At 41.0% G+C, this 25,175-nt stretch overlaps 1 protein-coding gene across 10 annotated transcripts; it reads left to right on the forward strand.

The window, feature by feature from the left end:
• Window positions 1-2,345: 2,345 nt before the first annotated feature.
• INTS10 (integrator complex subunit 10) lies at window positions 2,346-25,117 on the forward strand. 10 transcript variants are annotated; one of them, XM_074589329.1, is made up of 18 exons: window positions 2,346-2,527; window positions 3,588-3,655; window positions 3,917-4,020; window positions 5,064-5,203; window positions 6,073-6,154; window positions 7,560-7,700; window positions 8,129-8,300; window positions 8,746-8,915; window positions 12,499-12,632; window positions 13,403-13,556; window positions 14,180-14,262; window positions 15,184-15,336; window positions 16,461-16,569; window positions 16,924-17,003; window positions 17,482-17,644; window positions 18,706-18,799; window positions 22,730-22,807; window positions 24,750-25,117. In XM_074589329.1, the coding sequence occupies exons 1-18, from the start codon at window positions 2,360-2,362 to the stop codon at window positions 24,904-24,906; spliced, it is 2,250 nt and encodes a 749-aa protein (XP_074445430.1). In that variant the 5' UTR covers window positions 2,346-2,359; the 3' UTR covers window positions 24,907-25,117. The 10 variants fall into 10 exon arrangements, 7 of the variants coding, with proteins under 7 accessions (XP_074445430.1, XP_074445429.1, XP_074445431.1 ...); XR_012587328.1 differs by having other exon boundaries at window positions 2,351-2,527; window positions 13,400-13,556; window positions 17,482-17,615; XM_074589328.1 differs by having other exon boundaries at window positions 2,351-2,527; window positions 13,400-13,556.
• Window positions 25,118-25,175: the final 58 nt, after the last annotated feature.

Below are 25,175 nucleotides of genomic sequence, written 5' to 3' on the forward strand. Positions count from 1 at the left end.
AACAAGTCTTGGTCCGCGAGGCTAAGGAACAGCTAGCAAGTCAGGCTCACATCATGCAGCACAGCAGTTACCCTAGCCTTTGCACCTCCACATCACGGATCGCTTTATCTCATACCACAAACCCGACTCACCTGCCCCTAGCACTAGTCCTGCATAAGTGATAGCAGCCTATGGGACCAAGTCAGGAAAGCCAACACTGAATGGATGCTACCTGCTAGGATTATACCGTTCCAGAAACTTAGAAGGTGAAGAATGACACTCAAAGCCCTCTGCCACTGTTGACTGCCAACCTAACGCCTTCTGAACACTCTCTGTATTGGCTACAATCACAGCTGCCCTAATGGAGCCCCTCAGTTGTGGCACAGAAACAATTTGGTGCCCTACAATACCATGTTTGCACGCACCACGTATCTCTGTCCCTGTGCTGCGTCAGCTATACTGCCTGAATCCACCACGTATGTTATCTCTGTTACTCAGAGGCCTTCCTCAAGAAATGGGACAATCTTCCTAGGGAAAAGTCAACCTTCATAGCATCAGATGACTAAACTGCCTTGAGGTCAATGCTGCCAATTTCCTGCTACAGAAGGTTTCAAAGCCTCTTCCTGATAAACAAGGCTCATTTAGGCATTTCAGCTGGGTCCTGAATTCCTGCAGGAAGGAGGCTGTGTGCACTTCTAGTTAGCTGGCTTAAGACGTTGAGACCTTCAGCACGCCCTGCACAGTGGAAATCAAAACAGCACAATTTGTGCAAGAACTCAGGAAAGCCACTTTAGGTGGAGAGGAAGCTTCAGAGCCCGATGTCAACCAGCCCAACCCCACCACCACTTACAGGCTTGGCTCCTGGGATGGGAGATGAGTATGCTGTGTCACTGGCACATCAGTGGTTCAGGTTTAGTACAGTAACAGCTCTAAACAGAGCACATTGACCTGCCTGGCTAAAACCTATAGTTTATGTTCCCAGCACTTTCAAATACTACTCCTGTCTCACCTCATAGAGACTCAGTACCCATATTCTCAAAGACCACAGTGCTCCCCTTCCTCTCATCCACAAATGAAACATAAGCGGTCTTTCCTGCTCTCTCACTGACATCGCTTGCCCTAATCCCCTGCAATTCTTCTGATACGGCTACCCATCCTGCATCTATGAGATTATTACAGAGAAAAGTTTTACTTCTCAAGTCCACGGGTCAGGTATCCTTAATGCAAGTCCTCTGTTAGTTCTATCAGCAAACTTTTCCAAGCCTGAACACTCCCAGGTGGCTCCTGCCCTCATTTATGTCCCCTTCAGACTTTGTCCCTATTGTTAAGTTATACTGTTTGTATGATGAAAAACTTGGACTCCCATCTCTCCCTTGCCTGGAGGTTAAGAGTCTGTTAAAACTATTTGCTAATCAGATTATTACACTAACTCCTAGATATCAAGATTTACAGATTCAATCAGTAGAAGTTCCCAAGTGCAGAGTCTGCAAGGTCCGTTGCTACATCAGAAAACGAACAGCCTACTTGAAAGGCACATACAAAGAAAGTGACATGGAAAAAATTGAGAAATTTACATTTTAGGTAAGCAACAGAAAGGGGAGGCATCTTAACACTAAAAACTAATCGTAACAACCAAATCTCAGTTCCAAGTTGTTGAAGGCTAGGTGCATTTCTGGGGTGAAAGGTCCTCTTTTTCCTTGGTATCTGCTGCTGATGTCCTTGGTACTGGGCTATAAGAACCTTTGAGAAGCACAAGCAGGCTTTGATTTGCAGCAACACCAACTTTAAGAGGCAGTGCTCCACTGCAGCCAACGTCAGCAATTTCAATTCAGTTGCTTCTAAGTGCTATTACACCCATGACACTGCCCACAGAGCCAAAAGTCAGGTTTCCTGAGGGAAGCTTGGCACGTCTCCTACCAGTTATCACACTAACTGCCAAAGGTGGAAGAGCAGGCCTCTTTTACCTTTGCGCCCAAAATTCCCTATGGTCAGTCACAGGGTTCTGGAGCCCTAACTGCTGCCTTGGGCTACACAACATCGCTGTAATCCTCCCTGCCCATACAAGCCTTCCTAACTCTCGAACTTCCTGCTCCACAGGCCCTCCTCAGCCTACCCCCTCTCAAAGTCCTTGCACCCCCCTGCCACTTCGGGCTCTTCGCCCCTCGCTGTCTCCGGCCCAGCGGCCACCAGCAGAAAAGACACAGCCCGCGACCGAGAGAGCAGCAGAAGGGAGAGAGACGGCAGCCCGGCAGAGCCACCGCCACGCACCGAAACCTCTCCCCGCCGCTTCCAAAATGGCGGCAGGCGCGCGCCCCCTCAGCCGCGCGCCGCCGGGGCGGGGCGGAGGAGCGGGAGGGGCCGCCCCAGGGCAGCGAGGCGCATGCGCGCCGCCCAGCGGCAGGGCCGGGCCAGGAGCAAGATGTCGGCGCAGGGGGATTGCGAGTTCCTGGTGAAGCGGGCTCGCGAGCTGGTGCCGGGCGACCTGTGGGCGGCCAAGGCCTGGCTCATCACGGCGCGGAGCCTCTACCCCGCCGACTTCAACATACAGGTGAGCGCCGCCACCCCACCGGCGCAATAGAGAGGCGCGGCGCGCCGGTAACCCCACAGGGCCTTGCGGCGGGTGCTGCCTGACTGACTGGCGCGTCGGCTAATGGGGGAGGAGAGGCGGGGCGAACGGTTGCCGTGGTGACGGGGACCCGGCAGCGACGCCGTTAACGTCCGTTACTCGGGGCGGCGGCTGTGGCAGCGCCCTGCCGGGGGGCGCGAAGAAGGGCGGCCGGGCCCAGCTCCCCTGGCGGGGACCGGGCCCGGCTCCCCTGGCAGGCATCCGGGCCTAGCACCTAGCTAGAGGCCGGGCCCAGCATCCCCAGAGGTGTCCGCCCCGGCACCCATGGCAGGGGCCGGGCTCAGCACCCGGATTTTGCAGCCGAACGGCCTTTCGCAGACTTTCTTTGTCGTGTTTCACTCCCCTCTGAACGCACAGGATGGCTGTTGGGAAGCACAAGAGGCGTGTGGCGGCAGTGCCCAGTCTCTCACTGTGGTGTCCAGTGGTTAAAAAGTAAAGTGGCAAGCTTGTAACTGCTTGTTGTGTTTCACTGTAATAAAACCCGCTCCTATGAATGCTTTGTGAAAGAGGTGAAAATGTTGTTTTTTTAATAACTGAGGGGAAGGTCCCTTTCTGCTTCTTGCGTTTGCACACGATGAAACATTTAGGGTTGCAAAAAAATAGCCATTTCTAGTAGAGATTTAAAGTACCTCTCTTGCCTATGGCTTTCATAATAGCTTGGATTTTTGCATTGCATTTCACTGGCAACAAACCCCAGTCAAAGAACTATTTGAATTCTCGCTAAGCTGAGTTTTGTGTGTGTAAGAATAAAGCCAGCATGTTAATATTACTTATATTATCATACAGGATTTTATTCCTAATTTAACATGTAAATACATAGTGTAAACTCAGCTCCTAATTTCTACAGCAAACGTTGCAATCCTTTCATTTTCTGTTATTCAGACTGCTGTGGCAAACTTGGGCCGGTTTTTTAGAGTGAAAGGACTGATCTGGTTCATAAGTGTATTCAAGAGAGCTAATGTTCTGTTCTTCCATCTTGCAGTATGAGATGTACACTATTGAGAGGAATGCTGAAAGGACAGCGTCTGCGGGCAGGCTACTCTACGACATGTAAGTAATCAGAGCTGGAACTCTGCAATTATGCCAGGTGCTTGCTTCCATAAATGTCAGAGTTTCCAGAAATATAATGTGAGCGTTCTTGGAAATCTGCGTGAATGAATTAAGCAGAAAAAGTCTTATTAATTAAAAATAAACAGTAAAAAGGAAGGGTTTATTTTCCATTTGCCCCTGCACATTATTTCATAGGAAGGTTTTGTCCTGGAAACAGCTTATGAGATCACTGTGCATTCCTTGCCTCAAACTTCATTACAGGTTTGTGAATTTTCCAGACCAGCCTGCTGTATGGAGGGAGATTAGCGTTATTACATCAGCATTAAGGAATGACTCTCAGGACAAGCAGACACAATTTTTAAGAGGTAAGGATTCTACTCATTGAGTAGGGAGAGTCCTGAAGGAATCTAAAGAAAAGCCCTCTGGCTACGTATCTGGTGTGGCAAGTAAGTGTCAGTCTTTTTAAATTTGCTTGTGGGCACCAGATTGTTTTGCTCAGTTCAGCCTTAAAGACTTCATTCAATGTGTTAGGCTTAGGAAACACAAAGGGCCAGGAGAAGCTGATTCCCATTGCTTTGTCTCTTAGATGGGTAGACTACCTCTGCCAGAACAACAAGCACTTAAAAAAGAGATTGCATAGGGAATAAGTGGAATGGGACTTATGAATCATCGTCCCAGTGATTGCAGAGAACAATGAATGATCATAAAAATGGAGTGAATTCATACGTATGCAGTGAGGGTTATGAAAACGAACAGTGACCAGAAGGGCTTTGCATTCACTGCCGGCAACCACAGGCAGTTTTGAAAGCAGGATTTACACCTGACAAATTATAATCTGCTGTTCAAATATGTGCTTCAGAAACTCTAAGGAAACACACTAAGAAACTGTGTGTAACTGCATACAGGCTATTCCGGTTTAGGGAACATGTGGTTTTTCATGGGGTATGTTTACTTTTCAGAGAGAATACATAAAAATTACAGGGAGAATATGTTGGTTTCTTTTTAGTGTCTCATTGGAAGTTAAAATTGAAAAAAACCTACCTCTTAATAATGAAAGTATTTATTAGTTGTAGAAGTGGAATGTAAGTAAAATAAATGAACATTCTTGAAAAAGCATCTTAAAATGTCAAATATTTTAGTATTAGAATTTTCAGTATTCCACTCCTTAGCAATCTTATTTGTTAGTTCAAGTTCTGTGCACCGAATAAACACAGGTAAATATTCATATGGTCTTCTGTGAAAGAAACAGCCATTTTTTTCCAAGCATAGATATTAAAAGCAGAAGAAAGTATAAGGAAATCTCTTTCACCCTGCATGGCAATATGATGTTGACCAGTCTTTTACCCTTTGTCAGTCACATTTACAATTCAGACATATCCAGTTAAACATTTTAATTTTTTTTTTTAAGGATTGTTTGAAACCCTTCCTGGTCGGATCCAGTGTGAGATGTTACTGAAGGCCACAGAGCAGTGTTTTAACACATTAGAAAGGGCAGAAATGCTACTACTGCTTCTGCGACGTTTCCCAGAGACTGTGGTGCAACATGGGGTAAGAGAAGCTCATAGCAACTATTCAGGATATTGGCATTCTGTTCTTTGAGATTTTGCTGAAATGTATTTTCCTTTGCCTAGTGAGAGGGTGAGTCTTTTTATTCATGTTTAATTGTGGCTTATAGTTCAGATTGCTGTATCTTGAGGTTACCACCAGGAAAGAATTGGGCAGAAAACAAGTGGAAGCAAATGAAGTGATTTTTTGTTTTGCAAATACAAAGAATATTCCATGCTTTTTGAAAAAGCAGAATAGCACAAAAAAATGTAGAGGAGTATTATAGTCTTAAGAAAGAATATTACTTCAGCTTTTTGTCAGCAAACTCTCACTGAGGGCAGAGTGCATTGAGGTTATGACTAGACTGTAACAAGCAGCATGTTTGCGTTGACTTAGTAAACTTCAGCTGGAGCTCTTTAAATGATGATCTACTTTATTTAAGGACAGTTTAAGGATAGTTTCAAAATAGTCTAAAGACTATAAAACCTGTTGGTTCTGAGACTGACTTACACTAAGATGTTCTAGCTGGTACTAGCATCAGGCAGAGTGCACAGTCAGTTACTACAGCTCAGGTGACAAGTTGCAACTTTAAGGCCTGGTACCTTCATCGCTTTCGCCTGTCTATGCATGTCTTTACTGATACAGACACATGCACGGTTTTTCTTGTGGTCTTGTTTTGCTGTCTTCTGGTGTTGCTTTTCACCTGTTATTAAGTAGGGATAGTATACTATAGAGATTAGCGCATGCAGTTGTCATATAGTGAATTGCTACTCATGCATCCACTGAATTATTGTTCAACTCCATTGAACAGCACTTCAAAAAGTTTCTAAAACCACTGCTCCAGTGCTTGATTTTCACCTCTGCTTACACAGGTAGGCCTTGGAGAAACATTATTAGATGCTGAAAGTATTGAAGACCAAGAATCCCCAGTGAATTGTTTTAGAAAATTGTTTGGTAAGAAACTATTAATGTTCTTGTGTTACTGTACAGCTTTTTAGGATGGCAAGATTCTGAGTTCAGTGAACTACTTTCAAGACATAGAAAGATAAGCGGATAGATAACTGGTTGAAAGATAGAGCTCAGAGGGTCGTGATTAGGGGCACAGAGTCTAGCTGGAGGTCAGTGACAAGTGGTGTTCCCCAGGGGTCAGTACTGGGTCTAATTCTCCTCAATATATTCATCAATGACCTGGATGAGGGGACAGAGTGCACCCTCAGCAAGTTTGCTGATGACACAAAGCTGGGGGGAGCGGCTGACACACTGGAAGGCTGTGCCACCATACAGAGAGACCTGGACAGGTTGGAGATTTGGGCAGAGAGGAACCTTATGAAATTCAACAAGGGCAAGTGTAGGGTGCTGCACATGGGGAGGAATAACCCCATGCACCAGTACAGGTTGGGGGCTGACCTGCTGGAGAGCAGCTCTGTGGAAAGAGACCCGGGAGTCCTGGTGGACAATGGGATGACCATGAGCCAGCAATGTGCCCTCGTGGCCAAGAAGGCCAATGGCATCCTGGGGTGCATCAAGAAGAGTGTGGCCAGCAGGTCGAGGGAGGTCATCCTCCCTCTCTACTCTGCCTTGGTGAGGCCACGCCTGGAGTCCTGTGTCCAGTTCTGGGCTCCCCGGTTCAAGAAGGACAGGGAACTGCTGGAGAGGGTGCAGCAAAGGGCTGCGAAGACGATTAGGGGACTGGAACACGTCTCTTATGAAGAAAGGCTGGGGGATTTGGGTCTCTTCAGTCTGGAAGAAAGACAGCTGATCGGGGACCTTATCAACACTTACAAATCCTTAAAGGGTGGGTGTCGGGAAGATGGGGCCAAGCTCTTTTCAGTGGTGCCCAGCAACAGGACAAGAGGTAATGGGCACAAACTTTAGCATAGGAAGCTCCACCTAAACATGAGGAGGAACTTCTTTACTTTGAGGGAGGCAGAGCACTGGAACAGGCTGCCCAGAGAGGTGGTGGAGTCTCCGTCTCTGGAGACATTCAAAACCCACCTGGACGTGTTCCTGTGCAGCCTGCTCTATGTGACCCTGCTCTGGCAGGGAGGTTGGACTAGATGATCTCCAGAGGTCCCTTCCAACCCTATGGTTGTATGATTCTATGATTCTAAGACATCAAGATTAGAAAACCGCTTTAGTCAGAAGACTAGCCTTTAGTCAGGTCACATTAGGCCAGGTTGACTGTATGGTACAAATTGATATTGCAGTCATTCATGTGAGGTTCTTTGTGATCCTTTGTGGTGTATGGTCAGCCAGAGATGGAGGCTTACATTGCTGATTGAGAAACCTTACTTAGAACAAGCAGAACAAAAAAAAAAACCCAAGCCTAAAGGATTTTTTGGTTTGTTTTCTATTTTAGTTTGTGATGTTCTTCCTCTAATAATTAACAACCCTGATGTTCGACTTCCTGCCAGCTTGTTATATAAATATCTGAATAAAGCAGCAGAATTTTATATTAACTATGTAACTAGATCCACACAGACGGAAAGCCAATATCAAGGTAAGAATATTTTTACAAAATTAACCTTTCTTAGAAGGTATTTTAGTATTACTGAACTGACGTTGATAAATGAGGAATGCATGACCTTTATGTAATGTATCCCATAGAGGAGGATTAATAGTAGTACTTGATGTTTCTTAGTTCTTTGATACCAAAATACCTCATGATGCTTCAACTACTTAGGCGTGATGCTCATGAGGCTTCAACATGTGTACTGGGAGGTAGGACAGAATGTCCAAGATCTCCTTATCCAGCCCATCAGCTCTTTTGTACAAGGAGGCAGAAACACCTACTGCTCCCTGTCAGCCTTCTCAGTAAAGAATGGTTATCCTGAAAGCTCCAGTGTACATTTTTACATATCTCCTTCTTGAAAATAAATCAGTTGGTTTGATTTCTTTATGCAGAGAAAAATGTGCTGATTTTCCTAGGTTCACAAGATTCTTCTGATATTATGTCTCCAAGCAAGCGTAGCTCTCAAAAATATGTAATAGATGGTCTTACAGAGAAATCATCGCAGATTACAGATCCTTGGGAGAGGCTATTTAAAATACTGTCTGTGGTAGGAATGAGGTGTGAATGGCAAATGGATAAGGGAAGAAGGTGAGAAATGTGTACTTTTCCGGGTATTTCTTTTCAAGGCAATTTGGCTTTTTAATTCTTAAGGACATGGGTTGGAGAAGGATTTTAACATGAGGACATTTTGTGTAAATTCAGTGCAGCTTTTCTTTCAAGTCTGTACAATGTAAAGGAAAAACGTGGATCCAGGGAGCCCTTTCAAATTGGTCTCTAAATTAAATATTTGTTAATGAAAGTCAGACATAAGAACTATAGTACTCTGGGGTATCCTTCCCTAGGTGCCTCAGCAAAGAGGAACATGGTAAATATTTAGTGAAGTTTTACTGGTGTGTATTTCCAGCCTCCACTGACTTGCAGCTGGGGGATTTCCTCAGCCAAAACATTAAGTTTTTCATATTCGTTAGGCATTCTTTCCTTTAGTTTTGGAATTTGTGTAACATCCCGAATTCTTTTTGTCTCTCTTCCTCAGAAGTTTTGGTGACATTTTGCATCGAATGAAAGACCTCTGCAGATACATCAGTAACTTTGATAGTGATGCACACGCTAAATATAAGAATCAAGTAGTGTATTCCACGATGTTGGTCTTCTTTAAAAATGCATTCCAGTATGTCAGCAACATCCAGCCATCACTCTTTCAAGGTTAGTTTCTAACGTTTCAACTTTTGTAAAGAGTTCTTTGTGATTTCATTGCTAATGTCTGAAAGATCTTTTCTCATTAATCTTCTGAAACTATCATCTTACAAAGTGACATGGGTCTTTTTAAAAATTCTCCCAAGCCATTAGTCTTACCAGCAGAAATAGTTCATGACAAGTGCTGGTGTGGGTGAGACCAAAGATCAGTCTAACTTAGCATCGTGGTTTCAACCTTGGCCAGCAGCAGGCAGTTGTCTAGCAACGTAGCAGACCAGATGTTATGAGAAGCATCTCTAGGGTTGATTCCTACTCTTCCATCAGCATCATGTTTGTTTCATTTTCTCCTCTGATTCTGTTTCTTTGAAGCTTGACATTTTCCTGGTTTTCTTCAGTGAAAAGATTGTACAAAAAGCTTCCACAAAATAAGTGCAGATATTTTTGCATTAGGAACACACAACAAACTTATAATTAATCAAATAAAAACTGAATAGGAAAAGATTTCCTGAAATTCACAAGCTTCCAACTTGGCTTTCTCTGTATAGTTTAAGCATGATCTTTAAAATGTGCTTTGCACATTAATCCTAATTTGTAATTAATTTGTAAATTGAACATTTAAAGTATGAATGTTACCTGTGCTTTTTCCTCCCCACTCAAATCTGCATTTGGGGCGTATCAGTTTGCTTGGAACACCTTGGATTGCTTCTTCAGGCATAGACTGGACTTTTCAGGGATGGCCCAGAAGCTGAGGGAAATTCTTTAACCTCCAGTTTGTTCAGAACTTATTGAAATAAACAGCATCGTAAACAGGAATTTTCAGCTCTTTAATAGTGTGCATTTCCTGCTTTTTCACTCACTGCTAGGGAATTCCTTGCAACAATAACAATTGTCACCATAGGTAATTAGTACTTATTAGCACTACAGTTATTGATTCATGATAAAATTACAATTTTAATTCTGTGTGTTGTGTTCATAAGTTTCATCCCAATTTCCTGCATGGACCAAATGACCATTTGAGTAATTAAACACTCAATACAAATGATGGGTTTTAAAGTTGTGTATTGAGTTGAACAACGTCAGTAGATAGCTAAGCTCAGAAGACAAATGACCTGGCAACTTGTATGCAAAGAACACATAGTCACTTTAACAGATACAGGAACTAATTGAGTTGAGTGTTTTGTTCTGTCAAGAGGAAAGAGACGTTATTGTGGGGCAGTGAGGTATGTTAGCTGTGCATATAGTTTTAGCTGCTTGATTCTGAGTTGAGGAAGAAAGGAAGTAAAGCACTGGTGAAAATGTTCCTTTCTAAGTTGAACAGTTGAGTATGTTAAAGCTCATGGTTTTCAGACTGATCCACCAAAAAAAGAACGTATACTGAGATAGCAGAGTGCGTCCCTTTAGTGCAGCATTTCTGGTACCTTCTGTCACTTCCTGACATCAGGAAAACATTTCCAAGACATCTTTTACTCATGATTTCTGCTTTAGCATTAAAGTCCAGTGGTATTCAGTGCCTTTCATATCATTTCTGTCCTTAGGGTTTTTCCTCCTCTTTGGAGGGCTCACTGTAGAATTCTATGTATTTTGGAAGCACAGCAGTGGGGAAAAAAGCTGTCTTCTCCTTAGTCCAGTAGCTCTGAGTTTTGATCTGTAACTTTCTTCTCATGTGCATGGACTTGCAAGAAACCTCTTGAGAGAAAACTTTTCAATTCATTTCTCTGACATAATTTATATCTGCCTTGCTGGAGACTTGAAAAATGAATGAGGCAATTCACACCTCTCATGATTTTCAGGCTGCCTGCAGGCTTGGCAGGAGTTGCTATTTGGGCTGATGCTTTTAGGGGTTTATTTATAACACTGTGTTAGAAATCAGTTAAAAATTCTTACGCTTAGATTCTAGAGCTCAGTTAGACAGAAAAACACAACATTGCTCTTTGTATGACTGTGTAACTTTCAGCCATGTAAGAGAAGGTTTGCAGCCCAAGACAAGGGTGAGGTTAGGTTTTGTTTTGCTTCAGGACTGGAGGTTTTGGAATAAAGGTTATGGTGCACTTGCCTGCCACTGAGACGAGAACGTTTATTTGGAAAGCAAAGCACTTAACTGGTATTCATTCAAATCGGTATGAGTAAAAGAAAAACCCACTCCTTTCTTCTTAGGTGTTAGAAGTAGGCAGCTCTTGATATTCCAGTGATAAAACTCTCCAGCATCCCAGCTGTGGTACTTTTATACCTGTTTCTCATGGATGCTATTTTCTATGTTATGACTTGGCTCTATTTTCAGTTCACACAGATTAGATTCCAACACAGTGGAATACAGGTACGGGAGAGTACCTGTATACAGGAGAGGTGATTTCAATGTGTTGCAGCCTTTGTGTAGAGGACGTTTCAATGGTGGTATTTAGTTTGAACCTAGGCGAAGGAGACAACCAACCTGGCGTGCTTAAAAAATAATGTTATTTCTTTTAACATTAACTTCTGTTGTAGTGGACTCCTTACGCATCACTTCTGAGTAGATGGGAAAAGCTTAATATGGGTTCTTCTATGTCAAGAGATGAAATGGATTGTCTTTATACCAAGCTCTCAAATTAGTTCCGTGCAATTACAAATGAGGCCTTATCCTCATTTCTTTCTGCAAATACAAACAGAAGAAATGCACATACTGAAAATACTTGTCTGCACTACTGTCTTGTCTGGTGGAGATTTCAAAAAGGGAAAACAGATTAATGGTTTTCCCCTTTCCTTTATATTTCTCTTTGTCTGAGCTTTGCGCATCTATATACAACTTGATTGTGCAAACAGAGAAAATATTTTTGGAAGTAAAGTTTTCTCAGTAGTGACCATGCACCAATGTTGTTTGAGATTAAGAAGTGTTGTTCCTGTTTTATATCTAATGAAACTTAAGCACTGAGGTCTGAAAAAACGAGTACCGGATTCCACCGGATGTTCTGTGGCACCAGTGGAAGTAGAAATTATGTCTTCTGTGCTTCAAAATAAGGCTTCTCTAGAGGCTTTGGCGAGTGATGATGGGCTCTAGCAGTCTAAGGTTTAATTCTGCACACCAAGATCAGTGGGGGCAAAGCTCACACTGAGTAATCCTACTAGGGAAATCTTGTGATAAAATACACTCACTTCTTTGAGGCATCAGTGACTGTTGGCATATTGCTTTGGTTTCTCATGAGAATGTTTTGAGAATATTGCTTTGTGATGTTTGTGGCTGTTAACTTCAGAGCCATTTGTTCTGTTCACCTGCTGAATAGTTGTACTTATATAAAAGCAAATAATGTTTGATGAGAGAACACCTGCCGCCTGAGTATATCTTGTGACTGCTCTGTAAGAAAAGGATTCAAAGATATTCTGAAGCTCTCAAGCAAACTCTTGTGGTGTCTGGTAAATGCATTCTGACCTTTACCGTAAGACTGCTTTGAGAAAAACATAGCTTAGTTTAAGCTTATGCAACACAAGTGAATTAATTTTAGATTGTTTTCTCTAGCATTATAATCATTACTTGTGAAGGCAACAAAGCCAGCTTGATGTGGGCATGAGACCTTTTGGATCAGTTTAGAGCAATCTTGAATTAATTTATCTTTAAATCCAGGGCCAAATGCTCCAAACCAAACACCACTGGTTCTTCTTGAGGATGTGACCAACATCTATGGTGATACAGATATTGATCGTAACAAACACATACACAAAAAGAGGAAACTTGCTGAAGGAAGAGAAAAAACAATGGTAATTTTTCTAGACTTTTTCATTTGTAACAGGAATGTCATTGGTACTGGAATTTGAACAGTAGTGGTTTTGACACAAATGTAATGGATGTATTTTTAGAGCTACCCTGGAATAGCTGTTTATGACCACAATTTGCAAACAGATTTTTTTTGGCTAACGCCAGCAAGAATAAAACAATTTTTGTAGCAATTGCTGTAGACACATGTGCTCATGTGAAGTCTTTAACTTGAAGGCGTTCAGCAGAGACTGCAGAAGATGTTAAAAATGGTAGCTATAGCAGTCAGATGTCCAAATTAATTGGCTTTTTATGACTGGAGCTGTGAATACATCTATTTCTTTAATAGTAGAAACCCACCAATTTATTGAGTTTGTCTGCTGGTAGAAGTACGCACTTATACAAGAATTACATTTGCTTTACATTATGCCACTGTAGGCTTAAAATGAGTGATAAATTATAAAGGATGTGTGTACTTTAACAGATAATCTGGATGAAGCTCATTGGTGGTGTGCCACGTTTAACAGAATTAATTCTTTTGGGATACTGTTTATCACGCTATACCACTGAGTTTCTTGGTAGCAAAAGAGATTGTTCTTAATATGAAAACAAGCTAAGCAAAAAGTCACTTAAAGGCACTTAAACTAGGACCTTGGCATCTCTAGTACAGAATTGTTTTCTTGTGTTCAGTGCAACTTCTGTGACTTTGTAGTCCTTTGAAATAAGTATAAATTGAGAATAGAACCTTTTATGTTTTATACTGACCCTTAAGCAGAGCTCTGATGATGAGGATCCTTCTGGGAAGGCACGAAGTCGCCATATTACAGTAAACAAGGCAGATCTTGCAAACTCTATTGAAGTATTAGAGAGTTTTAAACTGGCAAGAGAGAGCTGGGAGCTGCTTTATTCTCTGGAATCACTCGACAAAGGTAAGACTAACTTCAGGCACAGTTGCATTTAGGCTTCATTGCTGTTCATAGAAGTCATTGTGAATCCTTAAAATTGAATTTACTTTGGGTCCTGAGTATTTTTGATCTAAGTTCCAATAAGAAGCTTTATCAGTTGTTGCATTTCTAAATATTTTGATCCTGGATTTCATTTCATCCTTCATGCATCTTTTGCTCATTCTCCCCCACTTCTCTTGGAAGCAGCTTTTACTGAAGGAGCAGTTGGTTAGTAGTAGTGCTGATAATATGGTGAGGATATGCTGCTAATGGCTGCTTTACTTCATGCTTAAGAAGATGTGTCTTTACGGTGTCTCACCCTTTCTGATAATATCTGGTGTGATAATCTTGAAAACAAATTTATTTTCTAAAAAGAAGGCCAATAGTACCACCTAGCTGCTTTTAAATTTGTTTGACACTGAAGAGAAGTATAATCAAAATACGATTGTATAGGAAGAGAGTATCCTATATTTGAAAGATGTCACACTCTCACTGTTTCAGTTTTTTTCATTTTTAAATTCAGCTATTGCTTTTCTAGATAATTGATTTTCAACCCAAAGCTGTGAAATGCTTCATTTTCTCTTTTTCTTCTCTCACCACTTACACAGAGTTCACCAGAATTTGTTTGTCATGGAAGACAGACACATGGCTTTGGTTAAGAATCTTTCTTACAGACATGATCATCTACCAGGTAAAAAAATAAAGTAAAAACTAGTAAAAATAACACTATTACATTGCTCTTCCTTCTAGTGAGTAGCTGTTCTGCTTAGCCAGTTTGACTGCTTTAAGTGTCTACTGATTTTATTCTTTAAAGCATGACCCTTTTGGGGATGGAATCTTACCGTTCTTAGGTACCCTACTTAGGATCAAAGAATCATAGAATGGTTTAGGTTGGAAGGGACCTTAAAGATCATTTAGTTCAACCCCCTGGGGACACCTTCCAATAGACCAGGTTGCTCAAAGGCCAGTCTGACCTGGTTGGATATTCCTGTCCCAGTAGCTAGTTTTGGCATATGGAAAAGACCTCTGCGTTGGCGTTCTGACCTGTAGATATATATAGTGTTATGGAAGAAAAGTGCATTTTATTTGTCTGTCAGTGCATTCTCTTGGAACACAATCAGAGAAAAGAATTTTCAAACAGGAGAAGATTTTAACATGTCTCAGTTAAAATTTATCATTCTCCCCAGAAATTAGGCTGACTGTACTCATTCCGAATACCACCTATAGAACAAAGCTTGTTCTTTCATATTTTTCCTTTGGAGGTCTTTTATTTTTGCTTGTACTTGTACCTAAACAAAAGCTATTTCAAACTTTTATTAGTCTAAATAAAGTAATGATTAACTCTGAAGAGCATGATTATTTGTTCAGTTATAAATGCAATTTTGTAAACAGGCTTTTCAAAACAGAATTCGGTTTGTCTTCTCGCTGCCTTGCAAACTTCTGTGCACAGCACATCACTCAAGAGTGTTCTGCTAGATTAAAATTTTGAAGCCCTGTTACTTGGACATGCTCTGTTTTGAAAGCTTTCTGTAAGGAAATTTTTATTTCTGTCTTTCTACCCAGTGTATACAAAGGCCCTAACACTATCTTTTTATATCTTTTTTTTTTAAAGGGGCAGTACAAAAAAGCAATTAGCAGCCTACATCACTTGGCAGCTCTTCAGGGCTCTCATTCTCCACAGCAAATTACAGGACAAGGATCACTAGAAAATCAAAGAGCACTAATCCAGTTAGCAACCTGCCACTTTGCCCTTGGAGAATATCGGGTACGTATAGCATTCCATGCACTGGTCCTTCATCATCTGGCCCTGTGGTTCCTGTTTGTCGTCTTCCTTTGAATTTTCCTGTTAGCCTGCTTTCAACGGGGTAGTGAACATAACCCAGAGTCTACTGAAAAATCCATACTTCACAGGGGGAAGTATTGCACTACCTGGCCCATTAACTGACTGTCCTTTAGTATCTCTCTTAAAGAGTCTATTTGGTAGTTATGATTTGGGGAGTTTAGTTATGATTTTCCATAGCTACAAGTGTTTGAGTCTGTAAACGTAACCTTAAATTTTAATTCCTTAACTTTACGGAAACAGTTTTAAGCATTGAAGGAAAATTCTTAGGTATAGGCTTCATGTGGCAGGGGAAAGAGAAAGGTTTATAGGAAAGAAACTTACGTGATCATCTTAGAAAAGAATTAGTTATCAACTGACAGTTTCAGAGCAATACTGTCTGGCCTGACCTCTGAACTTGCTTTTCCTTTGGAATACATATTTTGTGGTTTTAATATTACAGGAGTGCATGGTGGTCTGAGGTCAGTCAGTGTCAGCACTAATGATAAAGGCTGGGTCTCTGAGGCTCTAACGTCATCCCAGTACTACTGTACAAGTCTTTTTGTCCCTTCCAGTTTACTACTTTTTCATCGGAAATGTGATAATATATCCCCACAGACCTCTTATTGTCTCTATGAAATAGCATTAAAAATTCATCGCATTCTGTCATGCTGTCAGATTGCCGTTTTCCTTTCTATTTTTACCATGGACAGAACAAGCTTTTAAAAGCTATTCTAAGAATTCATTTGAAAACTTAATTCATCAAAATAAAATAGTTATTGATTGCAGTTGTATTGATCTGAGACTCTTGAAATGAAGAATGCCAATACATATTTCTTCACAATTAAAATGACTTATGTAGGCTCTCAGAGATTGTTTAATGACAGCTGCGTCTTTTTGCTCGGCCAAACTAAGTTATTCATTAAGTCCACTCAAGTTCTGGCAGAGAATTTTGTAATTGTTTTTTTCTTTTGTGGTGTCTGAAATTTTTAATCGTTATTAACATACATGAATTTTAAGAACTTTAATTTATACTTAGCATTATTATGTCTCTCTTCTTCATTTTATAGCAAACATGCGAAAAAGTGCTTGACCTCATGTGCTGTATTTTACTTCCAATACAAGAAGGAGGTAAAGTACAAGAGGAGCAACCTAAAGTAAAGTCTAAATTCAGGAAAGGTATGGAATTGCTACTACTTTAAACTCAGTGTTAGTTGAGTATGTAATTCTTCTCTTTTTGTATTACGAAAAGGGAGGAAGTTCTTAATCCCCTCTTGGTTTTGTGAGTGGTTTTCCTGCTGGTAGCTATTGAAGTATATTGGTGACAAAGGCCTGCTACAGGAAAAGAGAAATGAAGAAAAATTTTTAAACTGTGTAACTTCACGTTTTGAATCATTCGTAATTTACCTTCAAAGTTTCCTCCCTACCTGAGATTTGGCAATTGTAGATTTGTTTTACTTCACCCTAATTTCTTTCAAACTTAGGTAATCGTGAGATCCCTAAAGAAGTGTACGATAAACTGTTCTGTTGCAGGGTCTGATTTGAAGCTTTGGCCATGTACCAGTAGAGCCATCATGCCTTACTGCCTTCATCTGTTGTTAGCTTGTTTCAAGGTAAGCTGTAGTCAAGGTTTCAAATTCTCTCATGTCTGTAAGGCCTAGTTTATGTATCTGGCGTCCTGAAACTGCATGGCCTTATCCCAGTGGTGTGACTAGGTGTGAACGGCTGTGCCTCAAGTGCTTCTCACCTAAATGGGTCTGTGGAGGGTCTTTTTTTTTGGGGGGGAGGCAGTGTTGATGGAGGAGGGTTTGTTCTCTCTTTCTATTCATTTTAGTTTGGGGCAGAGGAGATAGGATTAATCTCAACGTATTTTTGTCTGCATTCAGACTTCCCTTAGAGGTCAATGGAGACAATTCGGTATTTTTGCTGGAAATCTCCAAACTATTTTAAATGTATATATTAGGGCAGAATGAAATAAGCTCCTAAAGAACTTTTCTTGTATTTGCACAGATGTAGGTGAGGTGAATCCCATATAGTTATAAAAGCAAGATGTGTTTCTTGATTGTCTCAATGTCCATTTTTTCCCTGAAGCTCAGAGCTTTCACTGACAGCAGAGATGATATGGCGCTGGGCCACGTAGTTGTTCTGCTTCAGCATGAGTGGCCACGTGGTGAGAACTTGTTCCTGAAAGCCATCAACAAAATCTGCCAACAAGGAAACTTCCAGTACGAGAATTTTTTCAACTATGTCACAAGTATCCTTTTTCTAACCAAGAATGTCTTTCAGATCCAAAACTATGTGATGGGCTGTTGAAAAAGCTGTTAGATAGTTTGAGCAGCAGCTCTTCTCCGTGAATCATATTCTGTATTTATTTCCATACCATGCAAGTCTCTTATAATAGGTGGCAGTGCACAACGGACTATAAATATTGCTCCTGTCACCTGTTCTGGCACTTGAGAGTATCCTTAAGTACATTGCAATTGCACTTCCATTCAGCAGCAGCTTAGGCTGCTTGTGCAAGTGATGGCACTCTCTTCGATAAGATACATGGGGCATTATACTACAAGGTTGTTAACAAAAACGATAAAGCAGTACCAGTGCTTCAGAGTTGAATGATTTTGGCTATTGTTTATGAAATGCTTTGTGTGGGTAAGTTTTTTTGTTTACTAAAATAACGTGGTATGCCAAAGTTCATACAAAGCATGTCTGATTATTTGTATTCAGATATCTGACATACGCTTTGATTAGCATACACACATGTGGACAGTTTAGCGTTTAACCTAAATAGAGATCCAGCCATGGTCCCCAGGAAACAAGGGGACTAACTCGTATCTGAGACAAGTAAAAAAGCTCTGATGTTAAAGGAAGCAAAAAAAAAAAAAAAGAAGCTAAATAAGGGACGAAAATAGAAAACTAAAAAGGGTGGTATGTGCCACTGTTGTGGCATTTCCTTCAGTCCCAGCCTCAGTATGTACTGCTTTGATAACCTGCAGTGCAGGAAAATGAAGTAAAAACAACCAGAGAATTTGTTTAGAGAGATGAGCTTTCTTTACCTCTGTCTGACTATACATACAAAGAAATTAAGAGAAAAGAAGTTGACGGATGTGTGTATTTTGCACTTTAAAAAGCCTTTCCTCATGAATTTGTGGAGGATGAGGAACACACGCCGTGATCTTTATCGCTTTTAAGAATTAGATACTTCAATAGCTGTTAATTTTTGACTGGCCTTTCAGTAATGTGGCTTTAGATGTGAGGGATAAGAAGGAATGTTCTCTATCATTTTTTCCCTACTCAAATCTTTAACGTTTTCTTCAGATATTGATATGTTGGAGGAATTTGCTTATTTAAGAACACAGGAAGGAGGGAAAATTCATCTGGAACTGCTGCCAAATCAAGCAATGTTGATCAAGTAAGGATAAAAAAGCATTTACTGTTTTCTTTGGAAAAAAAAAAAAAAAGGAGAGTATGTTCCAGTTGCCTTTGCTTTCATGTCATCTTCTGGATAGTAAGTTTGTCATGCCTTTGAGTTTAAATCTAAGGAGTTGGCTAAGGAGTTCAAACAAAGCCGTGAGTTTTTTTCTGACTATCCTGCTGATCTGTGAATTCTTTTGGGGGGTTCTTCAACTTTTAAACTCCTACTTTTACAGAACCTTATTTTTAAGTTGCATTTGCTTTAGAATGATTCATATTAAAGTGATTACAGTATTGCTCTTTCAACTACACTTGCACTTTGCAGGAATTCTTTAAGTAATTAGGCATGAGTGCACGGTGTTAATTTTGCTGAACAGTAATGCTGAACAGAAAGCACTATTAATTGTAAACAAAGTTACAAAAGACCACTGAATGATGAAAAATGTAGGTATAAATTATAAATTAAATTACACTCCAGGTAAACTCTAATAAACTTTCTCTTAGAACTAGCAGGTCATCTCTTGCTATGTACTGAACAAGCTTATTCTGCCTAGGTTATTATGAGATGCTGAAGGAAATTAATAATTTGGATTAACTTCCTAGGTGTTCTTAGTCTTGAGACAAGACTGAACAAGTATCTGCTGCAGGGTTTTAGTGGCAGAATGTTTTGGAATATCCTAGTTGTTTGTTAGAACTTGTGGTATTTTGCTTTAGAAGAGGGGGACTGCTGAAGTTTATTGAAATTCCAATTTGGGTCAGTGTTTCTGGCTATTCACTAACTAGAAATGGGCTAAAGTTTTCAAAAAATGGGAGCCTAACATTAGACAACTGGATCCAAACTTGGACTAGTAAATAGATTTTCCAAAATAACCGACAGAAAAATGAGATGCTAGGTGTAATTAAAGAAAAGAAAAAGAAGAAATACAAATGCTTAATTATGTGACAGAGAACTTCCTCTTTTAAGCTCTAGATTTTCAAACTCTTACCCTTGCTATATCTCACTACTTGTAACCAGCTGGATGAAAACAAGAATCAGGGTGTTCTGCACTATGTATAATGTTAAGTAATAAGCTTTGTCAGCAAGAGGGCTTAGCACTAAAGACTATGCCTGGTAACTTCTTAGCTGCTATCTCAACTTGGTTGTAATAGTTCAGTGCTGTTTTTCTGAGTCACAGCTTTTACTTTGATTGGCATGGTAGCTCTTACTGTTCTGACCACACCAGTCAGGAAGTAGGTAGCAATCAGTGATTCTAACAAGATAGAAATTTCTCTTTGACCTCCTTTTGACCAGTGTTTTGTTTCCTGAATGATGGAAATGCTTGTAGAAGAGAGGTCCATTTCTTTGTGCTTATTGAGCCAAAATGTTCAAATATCCCATCCAGCTGGAAAAGCCGTGTACAGTGTCTTTTATGTGGCTGATGTGGAGGACAGGAACCACTTCATCAGAGAGCTGATGGGAGGGAGAGTTCAGGGTGTAGTCCACTAATTGGAGATGAAATCTCCTCCCTTGTTACCCCAGTTATTTTTTTTAGCTGGACTCGCTGCACTGGTTAGCTCACAGCCTCCCCCAGCTGGGGTTTTAGATGAAGTGCGCCAGAACGGTCCTGTTTCCTGGGACAATGGTTGGTAGGCTCAAAACTTGCAGACTGGCTTTCATCTTTCAAAACTGTCACCAGTTCTAGTTGTACGAGCTGCTGCACCATCCTCCCAATAATTAGCAGAGGCAGCTCGGATACTGTTCAGCCATGCACAGGAAGACTCTTGTGAGTTTGCCACAGCAGCCCAAAGACGGAGCAGTTTCTCCTTTGCCTCATATTTGCCTCAGCATAAACGTGTGTAGCAATCCTGCATCTTAATTGATGGGAAATGTATTACAGATATGATATGTTTTTTATACAGACAGCTTTTTTTTTTTTGGTGACTTATAGGTCATTTTTCTCCCCAGGTGAATTTCACAATCTTCCAGTACTTTTCCTCAGTACCTTATACTTAACAGGAAATTATATTAATTTTTCTGAACCCAGGAAAGCAAACTGGAATGTGGTTTTCAAAAGCCGAAGTAAGATCTTGGTAGCCTGCAGACTTACAGTCGGGTCCTGCAAAATATATATACAGTTTGTAAGCTTTCCCTTTGCTTCTATCCATTGTGGGAATGTGAAGGTCCATGGTTTTGGTTTTAACTGGTGATACGACCAGCTCATTCTGTTTGCAGTGTCAACAAGACTTCTACGATGAGCTCTGAATTCAACCACTAAGTGCTTTTGAACTCCACTCTAGACAAACCAAGTTTGATAGTTTTACTGAGTTTACATGTCAGTAGTGGCAGGCTTAGCTAGTGAGGTAAGAGGAAAAGAACAATATGCAAGTAATGACCGATTAACATCGTGCTCCTCTTTCTAATAAATCTTACTCTAATTAGTCTAATCTTAGCCTACCAAAATGCATAAACTTGATGTGAAAGCTGTTGGGTGTTCTGTCTCTACTCACATTCCCATCACATCTCCCCTTGGGGACAGGGAAGGAAAAGCTCAGTTGGTTTGAAGTGAAATGAAGTATCTTGGAAGTGTAATTTTTATTCTGACTGTGCACTTGGGTGTGTTTAGTTCTGGCTGCAGATCTTGCAAGCAGTAATGAAGACACAGTTGCACAGAATCCCTTTTGCAAACATCTGCCACCCTGGGACCAATAACATCTTCCTGTTCCTTTGTATTTTCTGTTTCCCGTGTCCATTTTTGCAGTATTGGACCTAATCTTGAAAAATCAATCTAATTTAATTGAATAATTCTTGTGAATATTTTATTTCAGGTTATTGCAGCTGTATTGTAGAGTATTTCTGTACTACTAAAATATCCCGTCTTTATTTGGCTTTTATAAGCATAGCTCTCCAATCATATTCATTAATAAATTATAGATACTTACCAAAATGCCCACCTGTGAGATCTGAAGGTAGACACCTAACTCAGTATCACAGACATGTGAGTCTTGCTTCTCTGCTTCCTTCTTAGCATCTATGGGGGGTGAACGCTGCACTCAGTAATTGGTTGCCTAATAAGATTTAGATGACATTTTAAGAGACTTAGGTTAAGAAACTAGACCTGTTCTCTATATACCAAATTGCTCATTTTTCCTTAGGTGGGGCACTGGATTTGCTCTAGGCTGGATGTGTGAGGTTATTATCTTGTGTTATAGTTAGCAAACAAAGATAAGGACTTCACAGAAAAGACAAATTGTCTTTTAGCTGAGACACCTTTTGGTGGCTAGTTGATGTGGCCCTGGTCATAAATGGGAGGCTGCTCTGAGTGGGCATTCGTGCTCTGACATGCCATCCTCCCACAGCCATTTTTGTGTGCAGTTTGAATTTGAAAAGGTGAAAAAGGCCATCTGTGGGCTAATGAAAAGATACTTAGGCAACCTGTAACAAACACTGTCATGTACTCAACTTGGCCGATACCCGCTGTGCATGCACTCGGCTTGGGCTCAGCAGCAAATCCCTTAACTCCAAGTTGTGGGCTCTCCTGGTTTGCTGACACACTCCTGCTGGCTCTGCAAGGAAGCTGTGGTGTCTGCAGTGCTCCTCTGATTATATCTTTTCTGATTGACACGCTTCCCGGGAAGAGCTACGACAGTTCATCGTAGTACAACTGGATATTGTTTTTGCACTTACCACTGTTCTTTCTCCTGGTGTAACTGTCCAGAAATATGTGTATGTATTTAGACCACAGTTGCAGAACAGCCTGGCAATGAAATCTGGGGATATTTGCATGTTTGATGCTCTTAGGGTCCTGCACCCCTTCGGCTGCTCCATGGTCATACTGCTGTGTGGTCTCACCCTACTTCTTTGTTGCTCCTTTTTCTGGAGAGTTGTTTTGCACCAGAGGGGGAGTTGGTGTGTGGGTGTTTGAATGCTGCTATTTGCTGTTTTTTAAAGGACTTCTAGCCCTCCCATGGGGTTACTGCAGCAGGAATTCATACCTGTGCTACAGCCCAGCATACAGACTGCTGACAGGTACCAAGTGGAAAAACCCCGCTCATAGTGTGCTGTGTTTTGTCAACATGTTTTACTGCCCATGGTTTTCAGCAATTTGTTACTCAATATTTATCTTTTTTTTTTTCCTCCATTTGTGCCTACATTGCCTGGCAAACCATGTTGTTCTATTATAACATTTATTTTTCTTTTTACCATAAGTTGCCAGTATCCGTGTCCTTTCAATTTAATAATCACTGTTGAATTTAAACAAAAATGTAGAAATCCCCACAAATGACACCAATGTTCAATCATATATTAGCAAGAGAATAACCCTTTCTTTTCAAGATACTGGTTACTGGATCCGTTTGTAGCTACTTTTCTTCATTTAAGTTGTTCTGAATTCTGTTTTCTGTTTTCCAGCTGTTAAATGACACACATCTTCAAAACCGCTGCTGGCTTGCTCAGTAGCTATTGGTTGCATTCTCCTTTAGGTTGTGCCTGACCATAGCACTCAGCTGCCAGCAATGTTTAGGGCAGTAAAGATGGAAAACGGGGCTTATCCCATAACCTCTGAATATGGTGGAGTATTTTCAGTGCAGTTTTGCTTCACTCAGCGTAGCTCATCAATAAATGGCCTGGTAGTCTTCTGGCTAGTCTCTTCTTTGCCTTTTCTACCTGTTACAGAAGCGTCTGCTGTTTCGGCAGAGAAGTCTCTTTTCAAATGCTGGACTTGCTGATCTAAGTGAAGGTGGGGTGGTATTGTTGGTGAGGGCAGTTGCCAGGCTTTTCCCTTCCTCATTTCCAGCGTCTCTGGACTGGCATAGATGGCCTCACCCTTTATTTTTTATTTCCTTTCTGTCTTTCAGTGTGCTTGCTGGGTTTGGTCCAGCTCTTCCCTTCTTACCCATGACTCAGGACTTTTCTCAATGTTAGCATTGTGCTTTTCTCTGTGATTTAATTTATTCCGCTCCTTTAGTAGTGCTAGGGCTCTCATTTCAGGGCCTATCTTTTGCTTCCCGTCCCAAGCAGGGCTTGCAAGTAGATGTTACAAAGTCTTGATCTTACTTATCCAGTTCTGGAGCAGTGCCAGTAAAGTGTAGTGGCTTTGGCGCTGCAGAACATTGTTTTAAGGACAAGATTTAGGTATCGAGTGCTGCAGGCCAACGTGAGGACAAAGACTCGCTCATAAGAACGGCCTTTAACAGGGCAGTATCCCAAGAGTTTCCCCAACCAGCATCACTTTATCTTGCTCAACAGCTGGACCTTTGTTCTGTTTGAAAACAAGTCCTGAACTTCTGCTCAGAATAAATGTAATCCCTGCCTGGTGTCTGCTGTCTCCACAAGACTGGCTTCTACTGACACAGACTCACAGCCTGGCTTGGTTTGCACTTTGTGTTGGCCTGTGAAAGAGTTCACTGTGCCTTTCATTAGTCAAAGAGTTATCAGTGCCCACAGGATTCTATAGCTCCTTCCTGCACTTTCTTACTGGTACAAGATGCCCTCTGCTCTGGTGGCAGCCATCTGTTCCCTTCCTCCAGAGAAAGCAGATTCACCTTTTCACTCTTCTTTCAACCCCAACCATTTATAGAAGTGATTACAAAGAGGAAGTGGCCTGGGCAGCAAAGGTGGAGAGGGAAAAAAAATTCCTGTCCCCAAGCAAGGGGAGAACTCTGTATGGGCTGGGTTAAGAGAATAGATTTTCCTATTAGCCAGAACAGTAACATTTTTTTTCCCTCCCAATAATCAAAGCAGTGAGAGCATAGACTTCTATGTAACCTCAAACTGTTGAAAGATTTGTAAGCTGCTAAACACATGATTTTTAAAAAATAGCATAGCATGGGCTATTTGGGTTTCCTTATATAAACTCGGGTACGGACAGTAGGTATATAGTAAGTAACATGCAGCACCTTTTAAATTACTGTAGTGCACCAAATAACTCTTGTTTAATTTTTTTCTCTCTCTCTTTCCTTCATGGCTTAAGGCATCACACAGTTACCCGGGGTATAACTAAAGGAGTGAAAGAAGATTTCCGCCTGGCCATGGAGCGCCAGGTCTCGCGCTGTGGGGAAAATCTCATGGTGGTCTTGCATAGGTTCTGCATTAATGAGAAAATACTGCTGCTTCAGACACTTGCTTGAACGGACTGGATCATGATGCAATGTCTGTTACAGAGAGAGAAGGCTATTACTTGTACGAACAGCAGTGTGGCAGTGGAAAAATCACTTGTCTAGGGTATCAGAGAAGTTCCCTATGAGTTCTGCAATACACAAACGCTACTCAGTGTTTATTCACCGCTTAGTTTTCTTATGTGGGTAGATCAAACTTTATAAATAAATCTTTGTTTAAGAAGTCTTCTGTAATGTCCTATTTGTTTTGGGTTTTTTCCATAACATTATACTAAGGTGTG

Source organism: Larus michahellis, chromosome 5 (genome assembly GCF_964199755.1).
Source record: "Larus michahellis chromosome 5, bLarMic1.1, whole genome shotgun sequence".
Lineage (NCBI taxonomy): Eukaryota > Metazoa > Chordata > Aves > Charadriiformes > Laridae > Larus > Larus michahellis.

What these genes read in the sequence shown, in the direction of transcription:
- INTS10 (XM_074589328.1), top strand. Translation starts at nt 2,360, where the DNA reads ATGCGCGCCGCCCAGCGGCAGGGCCGGGCCAGGAGCAAGATGTCGGCG. An exon ending in TTTTTTCAACTATGTCACAA is followed by an intron (nt 17,645 to 18,705) that starts GTATCCTTTTTC and finishes CGTTTTCTTCAG; the next exon opens with ATATTGATATGTTGGAGGAA. An exon ending in AGCATACAGACTGCTGACAG is followed by an intron (nt 22,808 to 24,749) that starts GTACCAAGTGGA and finishes TCATGGCTTAAG; the next exon opens with GCATCACACAGTTACCCGGG.